This window comes from Pipistrellus hanaki (genome assembly GCF_964339955.1).
Source record: "Pipistrellus hanaki genome assembly, chromosome: 3".
Classification (NCBI taxonomy): Eukaryota; Metazoa; Chordata; class Mammalia; order Chiroptera; family Vespertilionidae; genus Pipistrellus; species Pipistrellus hanaki.
This window is the reverse complement of record NC_140505.1, coordinates 127,094,416-127,121,623: the sequence shown is the minus strand read 5'-3', so window position 1 is coordinate 127,121,623 and position 27,208 is coordinate 127,094,416. Positions and strand designations below refer to the sequence as shown.

General features: G+C 35.5%; 1 protein-coding gene across 1 annotated transcript in view; it reads left to right on the top strand.

The window, feature by feature from the left end:
• TRHDE (thyrotropin releasing hormone degrading enzyme) overlaps nucleotides 1-25,397 on the top strand; it is a 363,581-nt gene extending 338,184 nt beyond the window's left edge. Inside the window, exons 16-19 of the mRNA XM_084878863.1 lie at nucleotides 15,661-15,828; nucleotides 16,370-16,510; nucleotides 19,202-19,283; nucleotides 24,661-25,397. Coding sequence (XP_084734989.1) covers nucleotides 15,661-15,828; nucleotides 16,370-16,510; nucleotides 19,202-19,283; nucleotides 24,661-24,804 — 535 coding nt within the window. The 3' untranslated portion in view covers nucleotides 24,805-25,397. The remainder of the gene's footprint in view (nucleotides 1-15,660; nucleotides 15,829-16,369; nucleotides 16,511-19,201; nucleotides 19,284-24,660) is intronic.
• The last annotated feature ends 1,811 nt before the right edge of the window (nucleotides 25,398-27,208 follow it).

Here is a 27,208-nt window from a genome sequence, read left to right as displayed (position 1 = left end):
AATTTGTTAAGGTACTGCACTTCTCATTGTGATGGATGCCACATCACAGGGCCCGGCTCCCAGTCCACATTTGGATATCTGGTTTTTAAATTTTAGCTTTGTTTCTAAAATAAATTAGTGTTGCTCATTTTTCCAGTGTAACAAGTCTACTTCATTTAGTTAAGTAGTATTCATTCAGACTCTTAGAGTATTTGATTTGAGTAGCAAATATATTTTGTTTCTGCCACATGCCTGACATACTAAAAGGCACCAAGTGGCAATCTAACCCTGAGCTAAAGGAAATAGTTTCTGCCTTCCTGGAGCTTGCAGTCCAGTGGTTGATGGAGGCTGATCAGATATACTGTAAGATGTTAACCGCATTGGGACCCAGAAGGGAGATTTATGTGAAAAGGACAATTTCACCTGGTAGTGAGATTGACATTTTTGCAGAGTGACAATTGACCTGCAAGACTGCAGGAAAGTTCTATGTTCACTAGGCAAAGAGGGAAAGGAGATATGAAACAGGAGGAACAGTGTGTAAAAATGGCCTTCCTCCTCCCCATCATTTCTCCATATTAAAGTCTTGTTACTTTCAAAAAGTTTAGCTGATTGGGCAGAATCTGCGGTAAACCAAGAACATATTTTGGAAATTTTGTAAACGTTTTTATTTAATCTGTTTGTTTTGCTTTTCTTTGCTGAGTAGAGCAAAAATCCCAGTTAACTGATTATGCTCCTTCATCAAAGTTTTAGGGGATCGCACTTCTGAGATAGGAGTATGGTACCAAACAGAAGTGTTTTGTGAAAGCTACATATTAAAAAATATATATATGAAATACAATAAGTGTTCTTGCTATTTGAATTAATCTCATTGTGAATTTCTTTGTTAAACTGGATTTTTTTTTCATATCCAGTAATGATTTCTTGATAATATTTATGTAAGCGGAGGTCACAGAGTGCATGAAGTGCTCTATTAACAATGTTTCAACTGTGCACAGTGTGCCAAAAGTAGGTTTACAGATGTTCATGTGGAAAATTTATAATAATAAAAGCATAATATGCTAATTAGAAGGGCATCTGAACCACCTTCGGGATGTCATTCCATATGCCCTTCCGGATGGAACTGCCACAGTGGGAGCTGAGGCAGAGGTGATTAAGGGCAATCAGGCAGGCAGGTGAGCAGTTAGGGATGATCCGACAGGCAGGCAGGTGAGCGGTTAGGGGTAATCAGGCAGGCAGGCAGAAGGGTTAGGGATGTTCAGGCAGGCAGGCAGGCAGGCAGGTGAGCAGTTAGGATTCAGGGGTCCTAGATTGCGAGAGGATGCAGGCCAGGCTGAAGGACACCTTTCCCCAACCCTCTTGTGCACAATTTTCATGTATGGGGCCTCTAGTAGTACAATAATTAGTGAGATTACTTGCAAGAATATCCTATATAATAAAAGAGTATTATGCAAAACAATTGGTCACTATGATGCTAACTGACAGGCAGAACAATTGGTCATTATGATGCTAACTGACCACCAGGGGTCAGATGCTCAATTCAAGAGATGCCTCCTGGTGATCAGTGCACTCCCACAGAGGGAGCTCTGTTCAGCCACAAGCCAGGATGAATGCTATAAGCACAGCAGTGATGGTGGGAGACTCTCCTGCCTCCTCCGCAGTGCTAAGAATATCCCACTGACAGCTTAGTGGGCCTAAGCCCTTAGTCTGACTTCACCTGAGGGCTCCTAGACTGCTAGAGGGATTTCTGACTGCCAGCTTAGGCCCACTCCCCCGGGGAGTCCCTGACTGCAAGAGGTCGCAGGCCAGACTGAGGGATCCTTCCCCAAGTGCATGAATTTTCATGCATCGGGCCTCTAGTAGTCAATAATATTGTAATAACTATGTGTGGTGCCAGGTGGTTACTAAAATCGTTGGAAAATTATACAATTATATAACCACTATGCTATACACCTGCAATAAATATAAAATACAAAATAAATAAAAAATACTATTTAAGTAATGTCTACACCTACGTATACAAAAGGACTTTATTATCTCTCTTCTCCCAAAACTTCTCTGTAATCACTCTGAAATTACTACTTTTCTTTGCATTCAGAGAATTCAATATATGCTAACTCAGTTCAATCCATTATGGGATAAATATTTGATTGAATGTCCTACTTGAGAGACTAATCTGGATGCATTTTTAATTCACTTTTGGTCCAGCAGGGACTTTAATTGCTTCAAGAGGTAATATAACTCTGGTTAGTACATATTTCTATTCATTTTCTTCATATTCATACTAGAGGCCTGGTGCATGAAATTCATGCACGGGGGTTAGTGTCCCTCAGCCCAGCCTGCACCCTCTCCAATCTGGGACCCCTGAGGGGATGTCATCTTAAACTGGCAGTCAGACATCCCTCTTGCAATCTGGACAGCTGGCTCCTAACCGCTCATCTGCCTGCCGGCCTGATCCCCCTAATAGCTCTCCCCTGCCAACCTGATCGCCCCTAATTGCCTCTTTCTTGGCCCCGCCATCATGGTTTTGTCCATAAGGACATCCAGTCTAATTATCATGTTACATTTTTATTAGTATAGATAGAGGCCTTTGCACGGGTGGGGACTGGCTGGTCTGTTCTGAAGTGGGTCCCAGATCAGGGTTGGGGTCCTCTTGGGGGCGGGGCTGGCCTGTGTGAGGGGCCTAAGGCGGTTTGCAGGCTGGCCACCACACCCTGATTGGGGTGGAGGGTCCCTGCTGGGGACATGGCCAGTCTGGTTGAGGGAATGAGGACTGTTTGCAGGCCATCCACGCCACCATCAGGATGGGGGTTCCTACTGGAGGTGGGGTTTCCTGGGCAAGGGTGTGGGACTACCTGGATGAGGGCCTGGGGGTGGTTTGCAGGCCAGCCAAGCCTCCGGCTTTAACCCGGAGAATGTCCGGAAGGTCTCCGGGAAGTCTCCTGGTCTAATTAGCATATTACTTTTTTCATTAGTATAGATATAGTTTGTAATATAAAGCATTAATGATTTTACATTCTAATTTAAAATGCAGAAATAATTATACACTTATTTTCCTTTTCCCAACACTTTTGGCTTTTTCCTGACATTTTACTTTAAAAAAATTAATTACTAGTCATGTGTAAAGTCAAAAAGTCAATAGTATTTTCTCAAGGTGTTTCAATTTTTATAAAAGGGTGCTTTTAAAGATGACTTGATTTAATTTAAAATTTTCCTCTTTTCAGTTCAACTGACTTTTCTTCCATTTCTGCCAATAGTAATTCTACCATGCTAGTATCATTTGCCTAATGTTATACCAGTTTGAGGCTTAACACTATTAAATATTTGTATCATCTATCACAAGATATGCCCATTAATTGTAAAATTGTTCTATTTTAACCACTGCTTATCACAGTACAAGAGCTAAGTGAATATAGGTTTACATGGGCAAAGCAGGAAACAATGCTGATAACATACAGTAGTAAAACTCATTATTATTCACTAAGCCAGAGCTGAAGCACCAACAAAAATATTTGCAGCTTCCAAAACATTTTTATTTACTCACAGATAGTAGATTATACTGATGGATTCAGATTGATGGAGTATAAGGTTTATTGCAACTACTACCAACCACTATAAAGAAGACATTCCCTCCACATTTTCTCAAAATAACATAACCATTGCTCTTAGCACTGAGATTCATTCAGACCCATCAACATTTCCTTTTTATTTATCTTCCCTGCTATGATTAAGACTTAGGACTGATTCCTTATATATATAATCTCTGTCTCAAAAAGAAAGAGAAAATAATTCATTACTCTTCTTTCTAATGATAGTATGATAATTTTACTTAACATTGCAATAATGTTGATGAGAAATGTCCCATAAGCATCAAATATTGTTGAGTGATAGACACAGGATGAACCAAAAGTAGGTTTACAGTTGTTTGTATGAAAAATAATATAACAATTAATAAATAATTATGATAATACAATAATAAACTCTCTTTTGTGTATTTATAACTATAAACATACTTTTTGGCAAGAATATAATATTTAGATATATTAAAATAACTGAAAGTGAGAAAGAATTGATGACTTGTAATTTCTTGTCAATAATAATATTTGTTTTTCTCAGTCATATCATCTTTAAATGCAAACTATGCCTTTTAAAGTTTATTTGTAACTTTTATACACTCTTGCCATTCCCCTTTTCATCAGAACTCAGATTTTTTAAAATTTACCTTCTATAATAGGATAGATTCTTCAGCACTATTTTTAATTATCAAATTAAACTATATCCTTCTTCTTGAAATATACATGGAGTTTCACTGCTTTTTCACTGGGGAGGAGGCAGTCAAAATATGTTTCAGTGAAACCATAGAAACATTGAGGATTTGATATGAATAAGAATACTTCTCTATTTTTAAAAGGCACAGCATTTTCTTGTGTGGTGAAGCTATCAGTTAAAACTATGAAACCTGCAGAAATGCATGTAGATTAATAAACAGACACACACATACATACAAACATAAGCACATACCGAAAAGGTAAAACTTTGGCCAAAATAAAATCTATTTTTAGATTACCTAAAATCTAAATAAAAAATTACATAAATTGTTATAGTTTATTCTTCTCAGGCTGGAGAATCAGCCTCATTGACCTCAGTAATCATTTTATTAATTTTCATTGAATCTATTGGGGTGACATTAGTAAGATTATAGAGGTTTCAGGTGTACAATTTCATAAAAAAAATTATCTGTATATTGTATTGTGTGTTCACCAATTTATAAGCTATTTCAGAACTTCTACTACAGTGGTATACCTATTTAGTCTTAAATTAATTATGCTCTTAGAGCTATTCATACCAAGTACCCTGCAGTTCACTGTTTTAGAGTGAGTCATCATTTTTTTTACTTTTGTGCCAAAGCAGTTAGATTTTTTTTTTTGGGGGGGGGGGGTGGGAGCTCTTTGAGGTATAATTGATTTTGTATATCATAAGGGTTCTGTGTTGTGAAATGTTAAATAACAGTGTTCTAGGCTTTTCAGTTGAATGTGTTTAAAATTCATGCCCAAAATATTTGTAGGTAAGTCAATTCACAATTCTCCTCGCACTTTTTGCTTCCCCCCCCCCCCCCCCCCCCGGCCCCTCTTACCATTTTTTGTAAGTCTTTGTCATGCCTTCCTTTCATTTTGGCTTCTCTACATTTCTCACTTGTGGTTTTTGTGTTCTTTCTGTGTTTCTACCTTTTCTTTTTTGTTGATTTTTTTTAAGGTGAGAAAGAGGGAGAAAAGGAGAGAGGGAGGAAGGAGGAGAAGAAGGAAGGGGGGGGAGAGAGAGAGAGAGAGAGAGAGAGAGAGAGAGAGAGAGAGAGAGAGGAAAGATGAGATAGATACATTGATCAGTTGCCTCTCATAAGCATCCTGATTGGGAAATGAACCTGAAACCCAGATATGTGCCCCAAGAAGGAATCGAACGCATGACCTTCTGGTTCATGGGTCAGTGCTCCAACCAACAGAGCCATCTGCCAGGACTCCACCTTTTCTTTGATGTCTCCTTCTTTTTGTCTTCTATTTTTTTTAGGTTGTCTGGGTTAAATGGTTTTCTATCTATTTTGTGCTTTAGCAATTATATTTTATAAAGTGGTTTGATAGCCCTTACCATAACTTTCCCTTCCAACCCAGTAGAAATAATACTTCATAAATGGGACTTATAAATTATATAAAATATAATTTCATGTAATTTTAGCTTATGTAAAGTGAATGTCCCACTCAAAGTACATTTATTTTAATTATAAAAGCCATTTTAAAGTATGCAGCTATTTTAAAATATCAACTTTTGATATATTTGGGACATTAAGAGTTAAAATGACTCCCTCTTCCCAGCAGTCCTTTTGTCTTTCAGATAGAAAGAGCAGCATATGTCTCTTTACAAATATGCAAAATTAAAATATAAAGAAGTATTGAACATCATTTCAAAACAGTAGTTTTAAACATAGTTGGTCTATTCTCCACCAGGTTTCTTCACCTCTATTTTTTGAGCACCAAAGGGCCACGCAGACAGGTTCTTGAACTGCCTTTTCCTTGAAAGCTGCCTTTTCCTTTGGTGCTCCTAAAATATGTTTAAGTTTTCATGGGATTGGGCAGCCACTATATGGACACTGGTGAGAGGGCTCCCTGGAAACAGAGCAGCTCCCGCTGCTTCATGTCAGTACCCAGCTCACAGCATCACTGTCCAGTGTTCCTCCCCTGGTCACGGACTGTACCTTTTACATGGGATTCTGTCCTTCCTTTGCCAGGGGACTTGGAGAGATACCAAAAACTGATGATCAAAAATAGGCCCAGGGCTCTATCCTGTTTGGCTCAGTGGATAGAGCGTTGGCCTCTAGACTGAAGGGTCCCAGGTTCGATTCCGGTCAAGGCCATGTACCTTGGTTGTGGGCACATCCCCAGTGGGAGGGTGTGCAGGAGGCAGCTGGTCAATGTTTCTCTCACATCAATGTTTCTAGCTCTCTATTCCTCTCCCTTCTTCTTTGTAAAAAAATCAAATATATATATATATATATATATATATATATATATATATATATATATATATACCCAGAGTCATGGAAGCATGAACAGAACAGACTGTTGAACCTCAGGGGAAGGCAAGGGAGGGTGGGTGGGGGAGAAGAGATCAACCAATGAACTTGTATGCATATATGCATAACCTGTGGATATGGACAATGGGTTGGTAATGGCCTGGGGGGTGGGTAGGACAGAAAAGGGCTGGAAGAGGTTAATGGAGAAAAAGGAGGACCTCTGTATACTTTCAACAATAAAGTTTCCAGGGTTTATATACTGATTCAGTGGCATATTTCATTGATAAGTATAGCAGAAAAGTCAGGTATAACTTCACTGGTAAAAGAATATTTTATTGTAATGCATTAAACTTGAGATTTATTGTCAGTAATGATTTTTATAATTGCTCATTCACTTTTAGTGAGGTTATTTTAAAGCTTTATTTTTGCTTTTATTTTAGTCCAGGACTCATTTAGGAAGATAGGAGTATTTGTTGCCATCAAGTCTGAATAATAAAGGAACAAAAATAAAGAGAAGTAGGAATGTCATTAACACATATTGAGGGCAATCTTTTTTGTCCCTTGCACTTGACTATGAACAGCATTTTGGTAAAGCCCATACTGAGCCATTGATATGAACCAGGCACTGTGCCAAGCCTAAATAAACATTATCTCATCTATATTAATAACGGGATAATACGCTATTAGACTGGGTGACCGGACATCTTCCGGATGTCCGACTTTCTCCATACAGTTAGGGGGTAACCAGGCTGGCAGGGGGGAATAAGGGGGTGATCAGGCCAACAGGGGGACAATTGGGGTAGGCCAGGTTGGCAGGAGGGCAGTTGGTATTGGCCAGGCTGGCAGGAGAGCAGTTGGGGGTGACAAGGCATGCTGGCAGGGGACAGTTAGGGGGCAATCAGGCCATCAGGATGGCAGGGGACAGTTGGGGGTAACCAGGCTGGCAAGGTAACTGTTGGGGTGTGGCTAGGCCAGCAGGGTGGGTATATTGGGTGACCAAGCTTGCTGGCAGAGGGACATATGGGGGGGCAACCAGGCCAGCAGGGGGGCAGTCGGGGGGGCAACCAGGCAGGCAGGCAGGTGAGCGGTTAGGAGCCAACAGTCTCAGATTGCGAGAGGGTTGTCTGACTGTGGGGTCAGGCCTAAGCCTGCAGTCAGACATCCCCCAAGAGGTCCTTGACTGTTGAGGGGGCAGGCTGAGCTGAGGGACCCTGCCCCTGTGCAAGAATTTTGTGCGCTGGGCCTCTAGTCATTGTAATAATTTGTGAGGAATTATTATCTCATTTTCTAGATGAGGAAACTGATACCTAGGTACAAAATGTCACACATTCCTTCTAACTAACTTTAAGTTTTATTCTAGATGGCTTTTTTAGCAGCAACCAAGGGACTAAAGAATGGGGATAAGCTAAGAGATGGGGGTAGGAGACATTAAAACAGAGTCAACATTCGTAAGTGCCATTTATTTGTTTAGTCTGATATTTATTTAATCCTCACTATGCTTCCATTGATTTTTGAAAGGGAAAGAAGAGAGAGAGAGAGAGAGAGAGAGAGAGAGAGAGAGAGAGAGAGGCTGATCATTTGCTTTCCATATGCACTATGACTGAGAATCAAAGTGGCAATCTAGATATGTGTCCTTACTAGAGATCAAACCCACAGCCTTTTTGGTATACAGGATGATGCTCCAACCAACTGGACCACTCAGCTGGGCTAGTCACGGGTTTTCTACCTTGGAAGAAGTTAATATTAGTATTTATAAGGCAGGACAAGATTTGCAGTGTCGGGGAAGAAGCCTCAACCAAAGCTGTCTTTTAATTTCTTGTTAGATTAATGAATTAATAAATTAATTAACTGCAAATTAATTAAAATTAATTAAATGGTATGCCATACTTATATCAATAGGATGAATAGTGCCTCTGAAAGAGAAGTGCTCTTAGAGAAGCTAGTGATTTGAGAAAATTTTCTCATTGTCTTTGAAAATAATTAAAACCACATTTCAATGTTAATGCAATTGCTAATAAAAATAATCTTGTACTATCAGAGCAGGGAGGAACCATAGAACTCATGTATTTTAGCCCTGCCCAATTAGGATGAAAAATTAAGCCCAAAGCAATGACCTTGACTTGTCCAGTCCTCCAGGCAGTTACTGGTCAAAATTTATATTTTAAAATAGTTTTTCTCTTTGGCAAATAATAGTTTCCTATGGGAAATATTTTAACTGTATCATCAGAATTACTTCTACATCTTATTCAATAGCATTTTTCTATATCAAAATATATTTTATTTTAATAGTAACAGAATCCTACCTTTGGAATTATACATTTATTTTATTTTCAAAGTAATTATGAAAGCTATTCAATTATTAAATTTGAGATATATGAGTTAAAAAAAAACAACAACAAAGACTAATTATGCACAATCCCCAGAACCAGAGGTAAATGCTGTGAATGTTACCTTCTTTACCTTTTTTCCTCCTAACAATACACATTATGTTTTTTTTAAATATAACACAATTGTATTATATTGTCCTTAATAATGTATTTTATTATATTAAATAATATGTTTTCCACTCACTAAATATTAACCTATGTTATCAATCTTAGCTGCTATTTTTATGTTAACTTACAAAAGTCCCTTATTTTAGATGAATCTGATTTTTTTTTTTTTTTTTTTTTTTTACCAGATAAAAACAATACAGTACCAAAAATTTTCATAGCAAAATCTTTGGAAATTTTTCTTATTACTTACCTTAATTTATCAATCTACTTCACAATTTTCCATTTAATAACTAAAGTATGAGTTTACTATGAATTAAAATATCAGTTACATTTCACCAGCATTATTTAACTCAATAATTTCTTTTCCTAAAAGATGCATGCCTTTACTTTTGTATCTACTTATTTTATTTTTTAACTTCTACCCCAAATATTTAGTTTTTAAGCATTTGCTTTTGTCAATATAAAACAGGTTAAACATATTAATAAAATACAAAAATAATTTATTTTACGATGATATAATGAAATAGCATGCTTTAAAACTTGTTTATACCAATGAACTCTGTCATGATCCTATTTAAATAGAGAATGGAATTTAAAATATAGTTGTTACACTAATTAGCTAATAATTCCTGCAATGATAGTACTCTACAAAAATAAAGGTACTTCCTTTTGCCTGAAGATTACCCCATTTATCTCCTATGAAGGTAGCTAGACTAGACTCTGCTTGTGCATATGATGTATACTATACCTAGAGAAAAACAGGCACATCTTTCCTTCCCAGGTGATAAAATTCCATCAAAGGGTTCACTTTCGAGGCAGCAGTTAAATAGAAATAAACACGGGGATATTCACATTTCATAAACAATCTCCATGCTCACAAGACGGAGCCTCTCTCCCTGCAATCTGACATCAGGGATCTCACAGGACTCATTTGTACCGTTCATAAAGATGGGTTCTGTGGCTTTATCAGCTCATGCTTTACAAACAAATGAGGTTTTTCATTTGTTCCTAATGACTCTGGTTTATACAATGAGATCTTAAACTGTCCCCAGAGCAATTATTTTGCTAAAATGTTATTAGAACATCTTTACAAATTTAGCAGCAAAGGGGGGTTTCAATATGAAAATCATTGGGAACCAAGGTTCCTTGGCAAACGCAGTGCTCCCAAATCTTGTTTTATTTTCCGTGAGGAGTACAATAATCTTATAAACTACATATTTATTCTTTAGCTGGTGGGTGATGAGGAAGATGAGGAGTGGATGGGGAAAGGAAAAGTAAAATCAGGGCAGTATTCTCCCACCAGTCAACTCCGTTCTTGCTCTTCTCAGGAGCTGTATGAGCCTAAAGCAATATGAATATTCTAGCATCTGCTAATAGAGCCATTTCTTTCCTGAGAGTTTGGGGATTTGTAGCTGAGACTGAGGTCTGTTTTTCAACGGACCATCAGTAAACAGGCTTTAGATTATACATGTAAACATATGTGTCCCATTTTCATAGTAATCAAATTTGATACACCTGCTATGCACAGAGGAACAGCTGCTGACAAGCCTGAAACTTGACCTGCAGTTTCTTGCAGATCACATCCAAATTATGCAGTCTTTCTCTTCTTTGTGGCTGCAGCTTTAGATACGGAATCTGCCCTTATTGTGGGCAGCATGGTTTTCAAAGGCCTCCTTTGTCCAGGACAAATTTTGTGAGGTTCTCTCAGGGTGCTCACTCTGTCATCTAATCCACTCAATAACTGTGAGCTTAATGTTTGTTTGTTTTTATATGTCATAAATATATTTAAAAAATTGTTAACAAACAAAACATTAAGCTCACAATTATGGTGACAACTTGGCTTTCTGATAACAGACCTGGGATAACAGACCAGGGAACTTTTATGGGGTATCTTTAAAAAGACATCCCACTGTAATTCACCGGACAATCACCAGCAGTAATGAAAGTGCCCACACGCCTTTAAGTGTTCTGAGGTGGACCCGGGAATGTCATGGAACACGTGCAGAATTAGCAGGACATGCACTGAGTTTTCAGTTAAGATTGGAACAAAGAATGAATCGGTGGCTTTTGGATTTGGACACATTTGAAACACTTGATTGCTGGGTTCCCTTTCCATGTTTATTCCCCTGGTTTTGTGCATGACCAGCTTGCCATTCAGCGCCTCCTTCAATATACAGATTTCCTATATCCTTTCAGTCATCAGAGGTGGCATTTTGACAAGGAACACTTCCATGAACAGAGTAGGCACTTATTTTTGGAAAAACAGTCTTGCCAATATGTCTTATAGTTCGGTTCTTATAAGTGTATTTCTAGTATCACATGATCTCACTCATTTAGGGGAAATGATGTACAACATAGACTGATGAACAAGAACAGACTCGGAGTCAAGGAAGCATAGATCAGACTGTCAGACCTCAGAGGGAAGGTAGGGGAGGGTGGGGATAAGGAGGAGAGATCAACCAAAGGACTTGTGTGCATGTATATGAGCCTAACCAGTGGTCACGGACAACAGGATGGAAGGGGCATACATGGAGAGGGATTTGTGATGGGAATGGGGGGATGAGGACAAATACCTTAATCAATAAAGAAGTTAAAGAGAAACAGTCTTACCAATATGTCTCAAAGATGACTGACTAAGCTGTGTGTAAAAATAATCATTTAAAAAGAGGTTAGAGGTGACATCTGTGGCCAGTTCAGAGCGAATAGAAGTATGGATTGGATGATTGGTATTACTCTGCAGCCATTGTATGGGCCTATGGGTTGGTGTTAGTACTCTTTTAAAGAATATACTATTTTTTTAATTAAACATTTTTCTCATTTTACTTTTTCTCAGATAGTGTTTTATTAAACAATGCATATCAGAATTCAGTGACAATAATTTGAATATTGCTACCAATAGAAATCAATAGGTCTTATTTTCATTCATATTAGCCATCTCTAAGCGGATGTAAAGAAGAATGACTTTCATGTACAGATCATCCTCCCTCTCAACTTGCTAGCTAGATGCTATCATCCAAAATACCCTCTCTCAAAGCAGGTTTCCTCTCCTGCTAAAGAAAGTTTATAAAGAGAGACATCATGATGTTATTGTATAGCCTAAGTAAAATAAGATGTGTGACCTGAGAAATAGTATTGTGCAGAAGTTTTATTTTGTACCTTGGATGCCCTTTTAGCCAGTGTGCAGGGCTGGGAATGGCCAATCCATTCACTTAGATGCATCTTACACAGTTCAGCAGCAGCCAGTAGCAAGTACTGAATAACAAGAATATGGACTTTTGCTAGTAACTATAGTATGTGGCGTCCAAGTTATTTCCAAGGAACGTAGTTTAATATTCACTTTTTCTTTTTGCCTTTTTTATATTCCTGTCTGACTCTTCTACTTGAAACCATTGATATTGGAGACTGGTTTCATAGGCAGTAACCAACCTAATTCAGTGGGCTTTGTTCCTGTACTCTCTTTGGTATATTAATCAGCTTAATGAGTCTCTGTTAGAAAGTAAACTGTTATTAGGACTAACATTAAGAAAATATGCAAAGATTGATGAGTTGATGATCACAGTAGACATTTTATCATTATTTCTTGCAAATATTTATATTGATCGGTTGGCCAAAGTCAAGCACAATAATACAGTGTTGTGCTCTGTAGCCTATAATTTTTAGAAGTAATGATTTATCTTTCCTAGCTGTTGATTTAGAGAAAGACTAGACGTTTTAACTTTATTAAAGTTAGTAAATATGGAAACATCTTTGCAATCTTTAGTTGTATTTACCAGGATTGACACTTTTCTTCAAAAAGGTGGTGGCAGGCAGGTCATACACAGAGCAGGGAGATAAGGTTTCATTACCATTGGGAAGACGATTGTTGATATTTTCTTCAAGGGAATCCAGGGTTAAGAGGAAAAACAGGAGAAATGTGAAGTTGTTTGCTGGTTTCTCTGGATGTCTATATTCCTTTTGTTTTGTTTTATTAAAAGAAAACAAATTAATCAAACAAACAAACAAATAGAAAAATGGCTTTGGTTAGCAAAATTAAAGTAACTTTTCTCCAAATACTTTACAGTTTTAGCTATTTCTGGGAACTATGCATTTTATATAATACTAGTGGCCTGGTGTACAAAATTCTTGCACTCAGAAAGGTGTTCCCTCAGCCCAGCCTGTGCCCTCTCACAGTCCGGGAGCCCCAGGGGATGTCCAACTGATGGCTTAGGCCCGCTCCCTGCATGGGCCTAAGACTTAAGTCAGACATCCTTAGCACTGCCATAGAGGTGAGAGAGGCTCCTGCCACTCCCACTATGCTTGCCAGCTGTGAGTCAGGCTCAGGGCTTCTGGTTGAGAAGTGCTCCCACTGTTAGAGTGCACTGACAACCAACAGCTCCTGCATTGACTGTCTGCCCTCCAGTGGTCAGTGCATGTCAGATGTTCCGCCGTTTGGTTGATTTGCATATTACCTTCTTATTATATAGGATTTCTAATAACTCTGCATATTTAGTACCCTAAGACATAATTTTCAATATCCTGAATGTACTAGTAGTCCTACTTAGCTTCTTAACAGAACAAGATCATCTTACTTAGTCATAAGGACACTTTTTCCTTTTTTTCCCCAAATACTCTTTTAATTATATCAGTATTTTAACCATCAAAGTCCCAAATCTTTAGAAGAGTTTTTTTTCACCTTGTTATCCAGAGAAAGCACATTATTATTAGCTCTTTTAAAATCATAAAAAGTGTAATAACCAATTACTGAATATTACACAAAGCAATAATACATTTTACATTTTTTTAAATATTGGAGCATTTAGGACTGAGTTTTTTAAATGTAGGGTATATATTGGACCTTGAAAGAACAATATTTATTAAAAATTTTCTATATCAAAGTACACATGATAATTTACACCCTATGAATAGCCAGGTTTTGAATATTAACTGAAGCTATCATGCCAGGGTTGGAGGTGATGTTTCAGCCACATGCCCTTCCCTGGATACCAGCTACCTGATCTAATTCTCTAGCCTCCCGTTGATTCTCTGCCCCTTCCTCCACCCATGATCCTGCCAATAAATTCCTTGCACCAGAAATAATAAATAAATAAATAAATAACGAAGATCTATTAAATCTACAGTTTCCCATTGCAACATTTTCTTTTGGAGTCAGAGTAAAAATGTAGTGTATTTTCATAGTCACCTATATAAACATAGGCAAATAAACTCCACTTTCCCAACATTTGGGACATATATTTTGTTTATTACCTATGTTAATAATCTTCTAAGTTCTAAAATTTGGAGTGCTATTTGAGAAAAATAATTTTTTTAAAAGTTGTCTAAACATTTAGGACAAAATGTTTCTGTTTAATCCAAATAAGTCTTTTCAACCGGTGCTTTTGTAACATTTTTACGTCTACCAATTACGAAGGCAAATCTTTGCTTGGTGAGTCTATTAATGTTGATGAAAATATTAAACACCCTACTTTTTGGGGGTTTTGTTTAGATATAGTTTCAAAGGTGGAAAGAAAAATTTCATTCAAAATTACATTTAAAGAAAATATCTTATTTTAAATAATAATTTAATTAAAAATATATTTAAAAAAATAAAATAAAATAAAAAACTGGATACCCAAATGTCCGTGAACTGGTGAATGGATAAATATACAACCACAAAAAAATAAAAAGCATGTACAAATGGACAGAGTCAAGAAGAATAAAAACAAAAATAAAAGTATTTCTGGTATATAAATATATGTGGATATTTAGTACAAAACACTAAAAAATGTACTATTGAATAGCATTCAAAAACCAAATTATTGATTCTTTATTCATAATTCTTCTAGCTTATATTCATATTGTGACATTGTGTTCATATGACATTTTATTAATGATTTATACACTCATTTACTGACTTCCTCAATTTTGCTTCCATAAAAACAAAATCACCATGATGTTTTTATTTTCCAAAAAGGTTTTCTCATAACAAACACTATTTCATGCAGAAGTTTCCCTTTATCCTGTGTTTAACTCACTTTTGTAAATTTGTCATATCACTGTAACTTGCTGTTTGAGTATATAATCATGGTAGTATTTGTTTAATCAGGGCTTCTTCCGTAAACATTTAGAAAACAATTTTAAGAAGATAGAGATGAAAGCCTAATTTAGAGCAACTTTTAAAAATCTTTAAAAATTGTCCAAAGCCAATATTTTCTAATGCTGCTTAGTGTAACTTGAAAGGATTTTAAATCATTGAAAATTGCTCAAATCATCAGAATCGTTATTACTAAAGTTAGTTAACAGAAATAGCTAACATGTATAGGGAGTATATAGGGTGAATATTAAAGAACGTTATGAGTTTGGAGTTTACTCAATTTTGCATGTCTTATGAAATCTGTCATAGCACCTTGTACATAGTTGGTGCTTAGTACAGGTCTATTCAATTGGAAAAAAAAAAGAAAGAAAATATCTTATTTTTAAAATTTAGTCACCAGTATTTTTGAATATTGTTAGGGGTATGGTATTATTCTCTCTCAGGTAAAATCTGATTAACAAAATCACCTTTTTAAACTGCCTGTAGTAAAGCAGCATCTTTATTTTCAATACTATCAAGCTTTTAATTAACAGAATGCACATGGGTTGCTTCTTTAGAATACCACTAAACGTCAGAGACATCGTCTACTGTACCGGAGTTTCTCTGCTAGATGAGGATGTCTGGGAATTCATATGGATGAAGTTCCACTCCACCACGGCAGTGTCTGAGAAGAAAATACTATTAGAAGCCTTAACTTGCAGTGATGACAGGAATTTATTAAATAGGTAGGTCAATTAATGGTCAAATGTATTTATGTAATAAAAGTATTCTTCATTAATCAAACTGTTCTGAAGTTGTTTTCTTTCCTGGGGTATATGCTAATTACTATAGGTCTAGATTCCTAAAACCAAGGGAAAATGATGTGTTAAGATAACTAAAGCTAGTTGACTTGAAAGATATGTCTTTGTTTCTAAGTGATTTTGTTAAGTTAGTTTTTACCCATACATGTAGGATAATATTTCGATATTAAAGGAAATGTTTACTCTAAAGAATTTTAAAGGTAAGTTTGCATCATCAAATCAGAATTATGATTTCTCCACCCACAAGATTTTTGAAAATTTAACTAACCTGTTAATTAACATATATGAGTTTGATCTTCTTCCTTTTTTATAGCCAGAAAATTATTCTATTGTGAAGTTGGTATTAGTAAAGTTTACCCTGCACTGTTCTCTTGAAAAATATAAGTTATAACATATACTTTTTTAAAATTTTATAAAAATGTTTAAGTTGTTGGACTAAAACTTTCCCTACAATTCTATCTTCAAGGCTTCTGAATCTGTCACTGAATTCTGAGGTAGTGCTGGATCAAGATGCAATTGACGTCATAATCCATGTAGCTCGAAATCCACATGGCCGGGACCTTGCTTGGAAGTTTTTTAGAGATAAGTGGAAGATATTGAATACCAGGTAGAAACCGAGTTTAATCATTCATAATTGAGTGAATAAATAAAAGATGACATATGAGGGAGAAAAGCACAACATTTTGTGTTAGAATAAAAGTCTGGATAATAGAATTAGATTTTTAAAAAGTCTACCAAGATGGATCTTGCCATGTTTATGAAACTCAAAATTATTTTATCTTTATTTTTTTTAAATATAACATTATTTATTTATTAAATATTTATCACTGTAATTATATGTGGAAATGTAAAGAGTAAAAAGTTTTAGCAGTGCAATTTTCTCTGGCAATCTATCAAACTTTCCCAAGTTGAAGGAATTGTTATCATAAACCCCCTATATCCTGAATATGTTATAAAAATGATTTACAAATCATGTATAATTGTATTAGGACAAGAAAACTTTACTTCTGTAAAATTGTTTTAAATTTCCTTTAAATATAAATACACCTGGAATAAAACCATGGAATATTTGAATCATTGTATAATTCTAATTGCAGTATAATTCATTCCTGAGACATCTTGTTTCATGGTGAGAATCCTTTAGCCTCACATTTAGAAAATATTTCTGATATATTTAAATATATTATAATACATGTTAATTTATTACTCTTATAATCTCTATGGTATTTTAAAATTAAATTTATTATAGAGCTTGTGAATGTTGCATGTTCTCAAACTTAAATGTCCCCAGATAGTGTGCAGACCTACTATTCTATATTTTAAAAACTGGTGTATAAACTTTACTTTTAAAAAGTGCACCTTTATCAGTATAAAGAATCCAATCTGGATGGATGTGTCATATTAAAACACATTTCTAACTACAGATATATTTATTGTCAGAAAGCTGTGATATTCCTAGAAAGCACATTGGGTTTTTGTATTTTTAGCTCAAAAATTTATTTTATTTAGTTAATTTTTCCCATGAAATAGGGGAGTTCAATGTTAGAATCATAAATTCTGACAGTCTAGTCCCCTCATTTTACATATGAGAAATCTGAGGCTTCAAAAGCTAAATTATTTAAATTCCCACAAGTAAGAGCAGCATTAGACAACCGCTGGTTACAGTGGCCTGACTTTTGCTTCCTAAACTCAGACTCTCATTTTTGGTGTACGTTTCTTGGTTCTGTCTATGATAGCCTCTTATAAGTATCCTTAGCATAGAATAGACAAATCAATAAATGAAAACTCTTGCCTTGAGTCCCGAGTGGAGTAATTATGTGTGTGGTAGGAGAATTATGCAGTTCTAATGAACAGCTTGATATTGTATTTTAATGGCCAAATGAAAAAAAACGCTAAATTTTTGAAACATTTTTGAAAAATTTGACTCAGTCTCTAACTATGAAAAACGCAAATGCTGATGTCAGTTTTGACTAACCGGACTAAAAAATCTGTGTGACATACTGATAATGCCCAGATTTGTCTTGCAATCCTGTTTCCCTAGTTGGGATTATTTTTCCTAGTGAGCTAGTTTATGTTAAAGTTGAAAGTTTAAAAATCTTTTTCTCCTCAGGCCTTGGATTGGAAATGTGATAGTATTTCTTGCACCTAATTTTAGAGGGCTCCTTTTTAAAATAGTAATACTACTTAGGCTTTTCTTAAAAGTTCTGAGCCAGCTCTATCTGGTTTGGCTCAGTGAATAGAGCATTGGCTTGCGGACTGAAAGGTTCCAAGTTTGATACCAGTCAAGGGCACATGCAGGCTCAATCCCCAGTAGGGGGTCATTCAGGAGGCAGCCAATCAATGATTCTCTCTCATCATTGATATTTCTATCTCTCTCTCCCTCTTCCTTCCTCTCTGAAATCATTAAAAATATATATAATTTTAAATTTTAAGAGCCAAATCAGGTGGCATCTGCTGGTATCCTGTAATCATAGCTCTTTGCACCTCCCAAATTCCTATAGAAATGACCTTGAATGCTCAGAGATCTTGATAGCATCAATACACCACTATTCACATGGAACCCTTGAGAAGAGTTCTAAGAAATCTTTATAGTCATATTTCTTTTTAATTTTTTTTATTTTTCAGTAATAGTTGACATATATTTTTATTAGTTTCAGGTGTACATCCCAATCATTAAACATTATATAACTTACTAAGTGGTTATCCTAATAAATATTGTACTCTTTCAACAACACCATGCAGTTATTGGAATATTATTGACTATATTTCCAATGCAGTATTTTGCATCCCCAAGACTATTATGTAATTACCAATTTGTACTTCTTAATCCCTTCACCTTTTTCATTTATTCCCGCAGTCTTCCTCCTATCTGTATCTATGGGTCTCATTTCTGTTCTATACATTTATTTTATTTTTTGGATTCAATTGTTGATAAATATGTATTTATTGCCATTTTATTATTCATATTTTTATCTTTTTTTTCTTCTTCTTCATAAAGAAGACCCTTTAAAGTTTCATATAACAATGTTTTGGTGGTAATAAGTTCCTTTAGCTTTTTCTTGCCTGAGAAGCTCTTTATATGTTCTTTGATTACGATGTGTCTTGGTGTGGGACTTTTTCAGTTCATCTTGTTTGGGTTTGTCTGTACTTTGTCAACTTGTATATCTATTTCCTTCACAAGGTTTGAGGAAGTTACTATCATTATTTTTTCAAATAGGTTTTGAGAGAGCTAGAAATATAATAGTATTTCTTAAATTACTGTCTTTATTAACATTAAGACTTCTTTTTATCTTTTGAGGTATGGAGAAGCATTATTTATGAATTCCAAACTTATCAGTGGAGTTACAGAATTTCTTAATACTGAAGGTGAACTCAAAGAGGTAAACCTTTTAAGATTTCTAATGCTTTTCTTTTATTAACATATGAAATTATACATTTACTTCAACCATTTGTTTACAACAGAATCATATTCATTCCCTTAAGATACACACACACACACACACACACACACACACTCACCCATGCTAAAGACTACTCAATTCATTATTTGAAAATATATTTTTGACATATTAAATATTAAATGCCTTTGAAAAATGTTTGAATGGAATGAGTCTTCAACTTGGGGATTCCAAATCCACTCAAGACATATTTGATCCAATCAGCTGCTCATCAGCTGATTGTGTGAACCCAGTTTAGGATCCTCAAAACAACAAAACTATTCTGTCACAATGGTTCAGTATTTGGATACAGAAGACCAAAGTTGAATTTGAGGTACAGAGCTTGAGTCTCACTGCTTTGTGCTCAGGTCTATACAGAGAATGGATGACTGGATGTGATAATAATGCTTCATGCTATTCAGTCTGTAAATTTTTTAAGGACTAGTGTATAGTTTATGGAATATCTAACATATCATTTTTTTTCTGGAAACCAACTACTGTTTTGACTACTTACATTTCTAATTGAGAGGAGTGTGAAATGGGAAGGGTTAAGTAGGTAGAAGGAAGGAGCAAAATATAGATACACTTAATCGATTAAAATGAGTGGGGCTTCAAATAACTCTTGTTTTTGGTATGCTGCTCTCTTCCACAATAAAACAAAGCTTAAAATTATCAATGTGAATCAAGGTTTCCTCAGTTTCCACTGATGGATGCTTGATGCTGTGACCCAGAGCTAATCCTGTTGAGCAGCAATCTCTCAGAAGCATCAAATCAACCCTGGAACCACCCTTAATATCTTCTGATATTGCCCAATTTTGTATGATCATCTAGCATGCACTAACTTGGATTCTTTCACACCATGAACTGAGCTCAGTTTCTGATTATAATGATTTGAACTTCAATTTTTATCCCTGCTATGTGTGTTTCCAACCCTAAAGGATTTGGTTTTGAAAACACCAGCATATGTTTCACTATATTTTTTAGTAAAAGAAGCTAAATGGGAAGAATATTTTTCATATACGTACAAAGAGGAAAGAAAGAACAATAAAGTTAATGATTTCTTCCAATTTTGTCTGTATTTAAATGAAGCACTTTCAATTCCATGGTTTCATAGTCAATAACCTGGGAGTGAAAGACTCATTTAGTCATGCTCTGTGCAGCCATGGAAGTGAATGCCTAAGTGAAGGATCCCGCCCCCCTCCTCTTCCTTCCCCCATCTGTCCTTGCCCCTCATTGCTGCCTTCCTTCTCCTGGCTTCTCTCCTGTCTTTTTCCCATTTCACTGCTATCTTCCCTGTCTCTCTCCTATTCTTCCTCCTCTACTTCTATCCTCTAATTCTGTCTGTATTTCACATTTTTTTCTTTGATAATACAAGGCCATAGGAACAAAGTTTTTTTAAATGAACATTTAACTAATTTTATCCTATACCGACCATTTGGTTTTATGTATTTCACTTATGCATTTAATCTTTTTACACCTGACTTAATTGCATTTGAAATGTTCCAAGATACCCCTATAATGAAAGGCACAATTTCAAGACTGAAACTGAATTGTGACTTTTAGTCCATTATCTGCAAAGCAGTTAACTTCACAATAGAGTCTCTCCATGGCACAAGTCATGAATCCCTTCACAGCATAACTGCTTGCTCTGAGTTTTTAGTTTAACAGCTGTGGCCTGAGGTGTTTTCATATTTTCATTATCTAATGGTCCATAGGATTGGGGACCAATGTTGTTAGGCAGAATGGGGGTTTAATTTGTATTGCTGATAACCCCTTCCATACATATAAAGGGCTGAGGAAATTCCAGTCTCATTCTTCTGTAATCAATGAGCCTCATAAGCAGAAAACCCAATGTGCTCCCTCTGGGTATGGCACATCCTTATTTCAACAGTTTATAGATCAAAAGGGAATCAGCAACTTTATGAATTCGGGAAATCTCATTTAAGATTTTCATGATCCCCATCAGCTTTAGAGGCATTAAGTAGAGATACTTATATTATTACATGGTCCCATCCTAAAAACTGCATTCTAGAACTGGAAACACAATTTCGTTTGATTTCATGGCCCTAACAATTTGAACAATATTTCTCCATAAGATGGTGCATTATTTCTTTAATTTTAAACTAATGGAAGTACAACCACATGGAATCTCTGAGGCCCTTGCCATTTTTCCACACCCATATCCTTTAGGCATTCCTCTCTAGCACTCATATTACTGCCTCTTGAACCTAATGTACAAAACTGGTGTGAAAGAATATAGATCCCATGCATCTCAGACATCCCATTTACAGTTTTAATGTTGAAAACATAAATCTCACAATAGGGCAATCATCTGATTAATATATATATACTCTGCAATTTACTGTACAAATAATTTACTCCGTGACATTTAGTATCTGGGACACCCTAAAATAAGGGTTTTATAAAATACTAAAATGTTTTTAATAGAGAAATTGACAATGTCTAGAAATTTTATGCTCTGAAGAACAGGAAGAACAAACAACTCTGACATCTTATGAAATATTATTTTATAAAAAATGCCTAAATGCAATCTTTTCATATAAAACCTTAAGAAGGCAAAGCTATTAGGAAACACTATAGTAAACACAAATAGCAGCAGCAATCCTACCAAAGAGCTGCAGAAATCAGCAAACTAGAATGTCAAATGCTTTCTACTGCCCCATGGCTTCTAAAGTGAGTCACCTCAGGCTCTCTGAGCTCACGAGGGTAGTATTTAGTGTAATTAAATAGTGATTTAAGAAATGAATCCCAAGAGACCCATAATTTAATTGTCAACTGAGCATTCTCTTGCAGGATAATCTGACCTGCTATTCTGTCAATAGCTCATTCATATTCAACCTATTGTTTGCTTTTGAGGAAGATTTAAGAGATTTATTAGTACTCCATGAGTGCAGGCTGGCTTGCTAACTCATCAAGAAGCCCATGGTTCCCTAACTAGTTTGACTTAGTGGATAGAGTGTCCACCTGTGGACTGAAGGGTCTCAGGTTCTATTCCAGCCAAGAGCACATGCCTACTGGGGGGATGCAAGAGGCAGCTGATCAATGATTCTCTCTCATCACTGATGTTTCTCTCTCTCTCCCTCCCTCTCCCTTCCTCCTTAAAATCAATAAAAATATATTTTAAGGGGAAAAAAGTCCATGGCTATGCTGCACAGAGTCAAGTTGCCAAAGGGTCATTATCACTATTTGGCATGTTCTGTGACTACCCAGGAAAATATGTAATAAAACATATGATGAATAGACTTAATTTTTTCCTGAGCAGTATATTATGTAAATAATGCCACTATACTGTACACATACACTGAGTGGCCAGATTATTATGATCTATGAATGCATAATAATCTGGCCATTCAATATATATATATATATATATATATATATATATATATATATATATACAGTCTATATATATTAGAGGCCCAGTGCATGAATTTGTGCATGGGTGAGATCCAGCCAGCCTGGCCAGGGGGAGGAGACATGGGCGGTTGGCTGGCCTGCCTGCTGGTCAAACTCCTGGCCGAGGGAACACTTTGCATATTAGCCTTTTATTATATACGCGTTCAGAGATCATAATAATCTGGCCCAAGGACAGATTTCTCCCTGTCCTTGGGCCATTCCTGATTATTATGATCTCTGAACGCGTATATAATAAAAGGCTAATGCACAAATGTACATAAATATAATAAAAGGCTAATGCACAAATGTACAGTATATAATGCACAAATGTACAATGCAATGTACATGCTTTGTAATAAATTGAAACACTAAATTCAAAACATAGATCCCATGTATTATTTGTTGCTTTAGAGATATAGACTGAATAGGTCTGAACATAAATATAAATAAAAATGAATTATTTAGTTAATCAACTAAAATTTAAAAAAATTATTCTGGTGATTCCATAAAACTTCCTTTTTATATATGTGCACATGTTCCAGGTATATGCATGTGGTACAGAGTCTGAGACATTGGGAGCTATTCAGCAAATCCCAGTCTTTCCTTTCCTCTCCTTTCCTTAGTATGTGTACATTTGGTCAAATGTCAAAACAATTTTAAAGTTAGTGCCGATAAATATTTGTAATTCATTGGATATTTTACAGGTTTGTTATAAAAGCATACTGATTTTGAATTCTTGTGAAGTATATTGCTCTGATATATGGTTATTTGTTACTAATGCAGTGAGACTGGGGGGTTTGTAGAAAAGTAGAGGATAAACTGAGAAAACCCATCAGTATTATGTAATCAAAGTAACACTGCCATAAACAAAACAGACTACCCAGAACTGAATTTTATATTAATTCAAAAGCTATATTTAACTCTATTTTAAATGTCTCCCCTTCTCCCCCCCATTTCTCCCTTTCCTTGGGCCATTCCTGATGCAGTGCATTTCCCTCCTGGCATATCCTCCATGTGGTTGGTGCCTACCGTGTGATGAATCACACCTCACACTAATTACACCACATAATGTTTCTCTGTTGCAAGTTGATTTTTCACATTTGTCTGTTAGCATCACGATCCTTGGTTGGTTGCCAATTTCTAAAGACATATCAAATAGAAAGAAAAACTGCTAGCATTGGATCTTGAAATAAAAATCCTTGAGCATTTCCAGAATATGCAAACTCGATAGAGAAAATCTCATTCCATAAAAATTGTGACAAAACATTTAAAAATTACAAGATTTTAATTTAGTGTTCCAATTCTTTGCCTAATGAGACCACATTCCTCCTTCATTCTTTCTAAATCTAGTTACTCAAGTGATTGCAATGCCATTTAATCATCTAGTTTTTATACTATCAGTATTCCCCCTCCCTCCCCCCCACTACTCAAAACCTTTGATAATTTCCTTGCCATTAAAGATAGTGCCAAGCCCTCAGACTCCTTATTGGGAGAAAATTAAGGAGAATTTTTTTTTCTACAAGCAAAAAGTAAACTTTATTCCTTATATTCAGTTTTTAAGACTATTTTGTCTGTTGGATATGCTTCGTAATTAGAACTTGCTTTGCCACAATCCCATCAGCCTATTATGAAAAGATAAATGAAATACGTCTGTTTTAATATTTATTTATGAAGCAAGAGTTAATTTTATAGCTACTTACACTGTAATGTCCACTCTTTATTTTCCTCTCAATTTCAAAATAATTGACACCAAATGGACCCAGTCATATTGCATTTCAATACTAAGCTCTCTCCACATATTAAGTATACCTTCTGTAGTGACTGTGGCCCATTGTTTAAAATGGGCTCTTGTTTACCTATGTTGGACATGCATAATTACCATTTGAAAAATCTTTATTCCCAGCTAAAGAACTTCATGAAGAACTATGATGGAGTAGCCGCTGCCTCTTTCTCAAGAGCTGTGGAAACCGTCGAAGCCAATGTGCGCTGGAAAATGCTTTACCAAGATGAGCTTTTCCAATGGTTAGGGAAAGCTATGAGGCACTAATTCAACTCAACGTTTCTACGAGAGGGCCTGCTTTCTGCAGAATGAGGAGAACGGCCAGACTTTCAGTGTTAATGTGTGGGAGGAACTTTTTTTTTTAATTGTTGGTCATGGGGGATTTTTTTGTGTTGTCTCATTCGTCCTGCTTTGTTTCCTAATCGGGTGTTCTTTAAAGAAACTCTTGCAAGTGAAACTTAGCCATGATTGCTTCAGCTGTACATTCTTTGCTCTACAGGACCAAATATGAGAGTGGTGCATGTTGATGTTGCAGTCAGTTTGGAAAAACACATTCGGAATACTTGGTGCATGGTTGTCTGGTCCTGCCTGTGTTCCAGCATGCTTATTTAAAATGTCCAATGTCGTCTGCTCCAATGTTACATCCAGGATGGGCATTATGCAAAAGCACAAAGATTATCTATGACAATCAGTGTTGCAATAAAAGGGGGAAATAAAAGAAGGAAATTATAGTCTTAGTCTTGGGCATTGTAAGAGGTAAAATAGCCCTTGTTAGTGATTAAGGTCACTTATTTCAGCACTTGAATTGTCCTGAAATGACTATTGTGTTGTTAACTTATTTTTTTGAGTTAAAGTTGTTTTTTTTTTTTTAAAAAAAAGGCATATAGTGTATGCATATGTCAATGTACATAGGGAAACCCCATATGTATATAGTATGTTGTACACTGTACTTCTGCAAAAAATCTCTTCAGATCAAGGAAAATGTATCTTTTTTTATATATATATAACTTCCACAAACTTTGAAAAGGCTGGAAAGAATTTATCTCAACACTATCCTTCTTGACAATTTCCTTACTAAGTTTCTCAACTTGTTATGAATTTGTTTCATCTACTTACTGAACAGTGGTCTATTCTACTATATTAAAAAAATGAACTCAAGCAAAATTCATGTGTAAACTAAAAACTTTTTAAATTCTCCTAAATAAGTGGCAGACTTGCATTCTAAATATAAATCATGTCATCATTTTGACCAAACTTCTTACTGCATAAAAATTGTGCATACTGAACAATTATTAGTGCTGCAAAAATATTTATTTTTTTCATTTTGTTTGCATTGCCATCTCATGTTGGGTGGTCCAGAGAGTTAAAAACTCTGTGTGTGTGTGTGGGTTTTGTGTCCGTGAACCTAATCCTCCATTAAGCAACCATACCTCAAGCGGGTCTATCAGCCTTTAACGACCCTTGATGCCAGTTGTGCCATCTATACATTAAAATTAAGTTTTAAAAAATTACTTTTCTTGAGCAAAACTTTTTCTTTGGCATTGACAACACTTTTCTTTTTGTTATGTAACACAAGTGTTTTTAAATGGTATTCTCACACCCTAGGCCAGCTTTCCAAACATTGCTCAGATGCTCCAAATTGGCATATTTTAGGAATTTATCATTGTAAAATACCAATACAACTCTGTACATAAGCCACCTGTTTGTGGATCAATTTCTATTTTCCTGAGGTTTTTCACTCCTCCAAATGTCCTCCAAAACTTATTTAAAATAATTGAAAGGAAATATTCTCACTTTAATAGTCAGTGGACACTGATAATAAAACTGCAAGAACACAATAAAAAAATAGGTATTTTAGAAACTAGAGCCATATATTTATTATAGGTTTATAGGTTCTAATCCATAGAATGAGTGTCACCTAAGATTAAATTTTATATTTTTAGCAGTTAATATCTATTACTTATACCTAAACTTTTCAGCATTTCTTTCAATTAAAATATGAATTTTAAATATTGTATGTGGTGTTACTAAAACAAAGTACTACTTAGTGTAAAATTTAAGAGCTATCCACCTAGCAGAAGTGGTGAAATTTAATTAGTGCTCATCACATATGTGAACTCTTTAAGGGTTACATTCTGAAACATAACAATAATAAATGTCACACTGATGTGCAGGTCCAAAACATGTACTATATCACAATCGAATTAATGTAATAGAGGAGATAAAAAAATAGAGATGGATATCTTGTTTTGTGTAGTGAATTACTGAAAATTCTTAGTAGTTGTGACATACTTTTGAGTGAAATGACCATCTTCTGCATTTGAGTTAGAAGGGCTTGTATGGTTCTTTTTCCTCCCCACTGTTAATAATCTTAATCTTCTTGCAGTATTTTAGTGGCCTTGAACAACTGGTTTAGCAACAATGACAAATCCTAAGTGTATAATTATGTGCAATGTTCAATACCTCATATAATACTTGTTCAACAGTATAAGTGGTATCAATGGCATTGAGATGGGATTTTTGTTCTACATATTTTTCAATGATTATCCTTTCAAATGTTGAAGTTTATATCAGGCTTTAACATTTTTTTAGTTGTTGAAATAAGTGATATTTTCAAAATAATAAAGTAACCAATGATATCTCTTGGAATATTATGTAAAATGTAGTTATA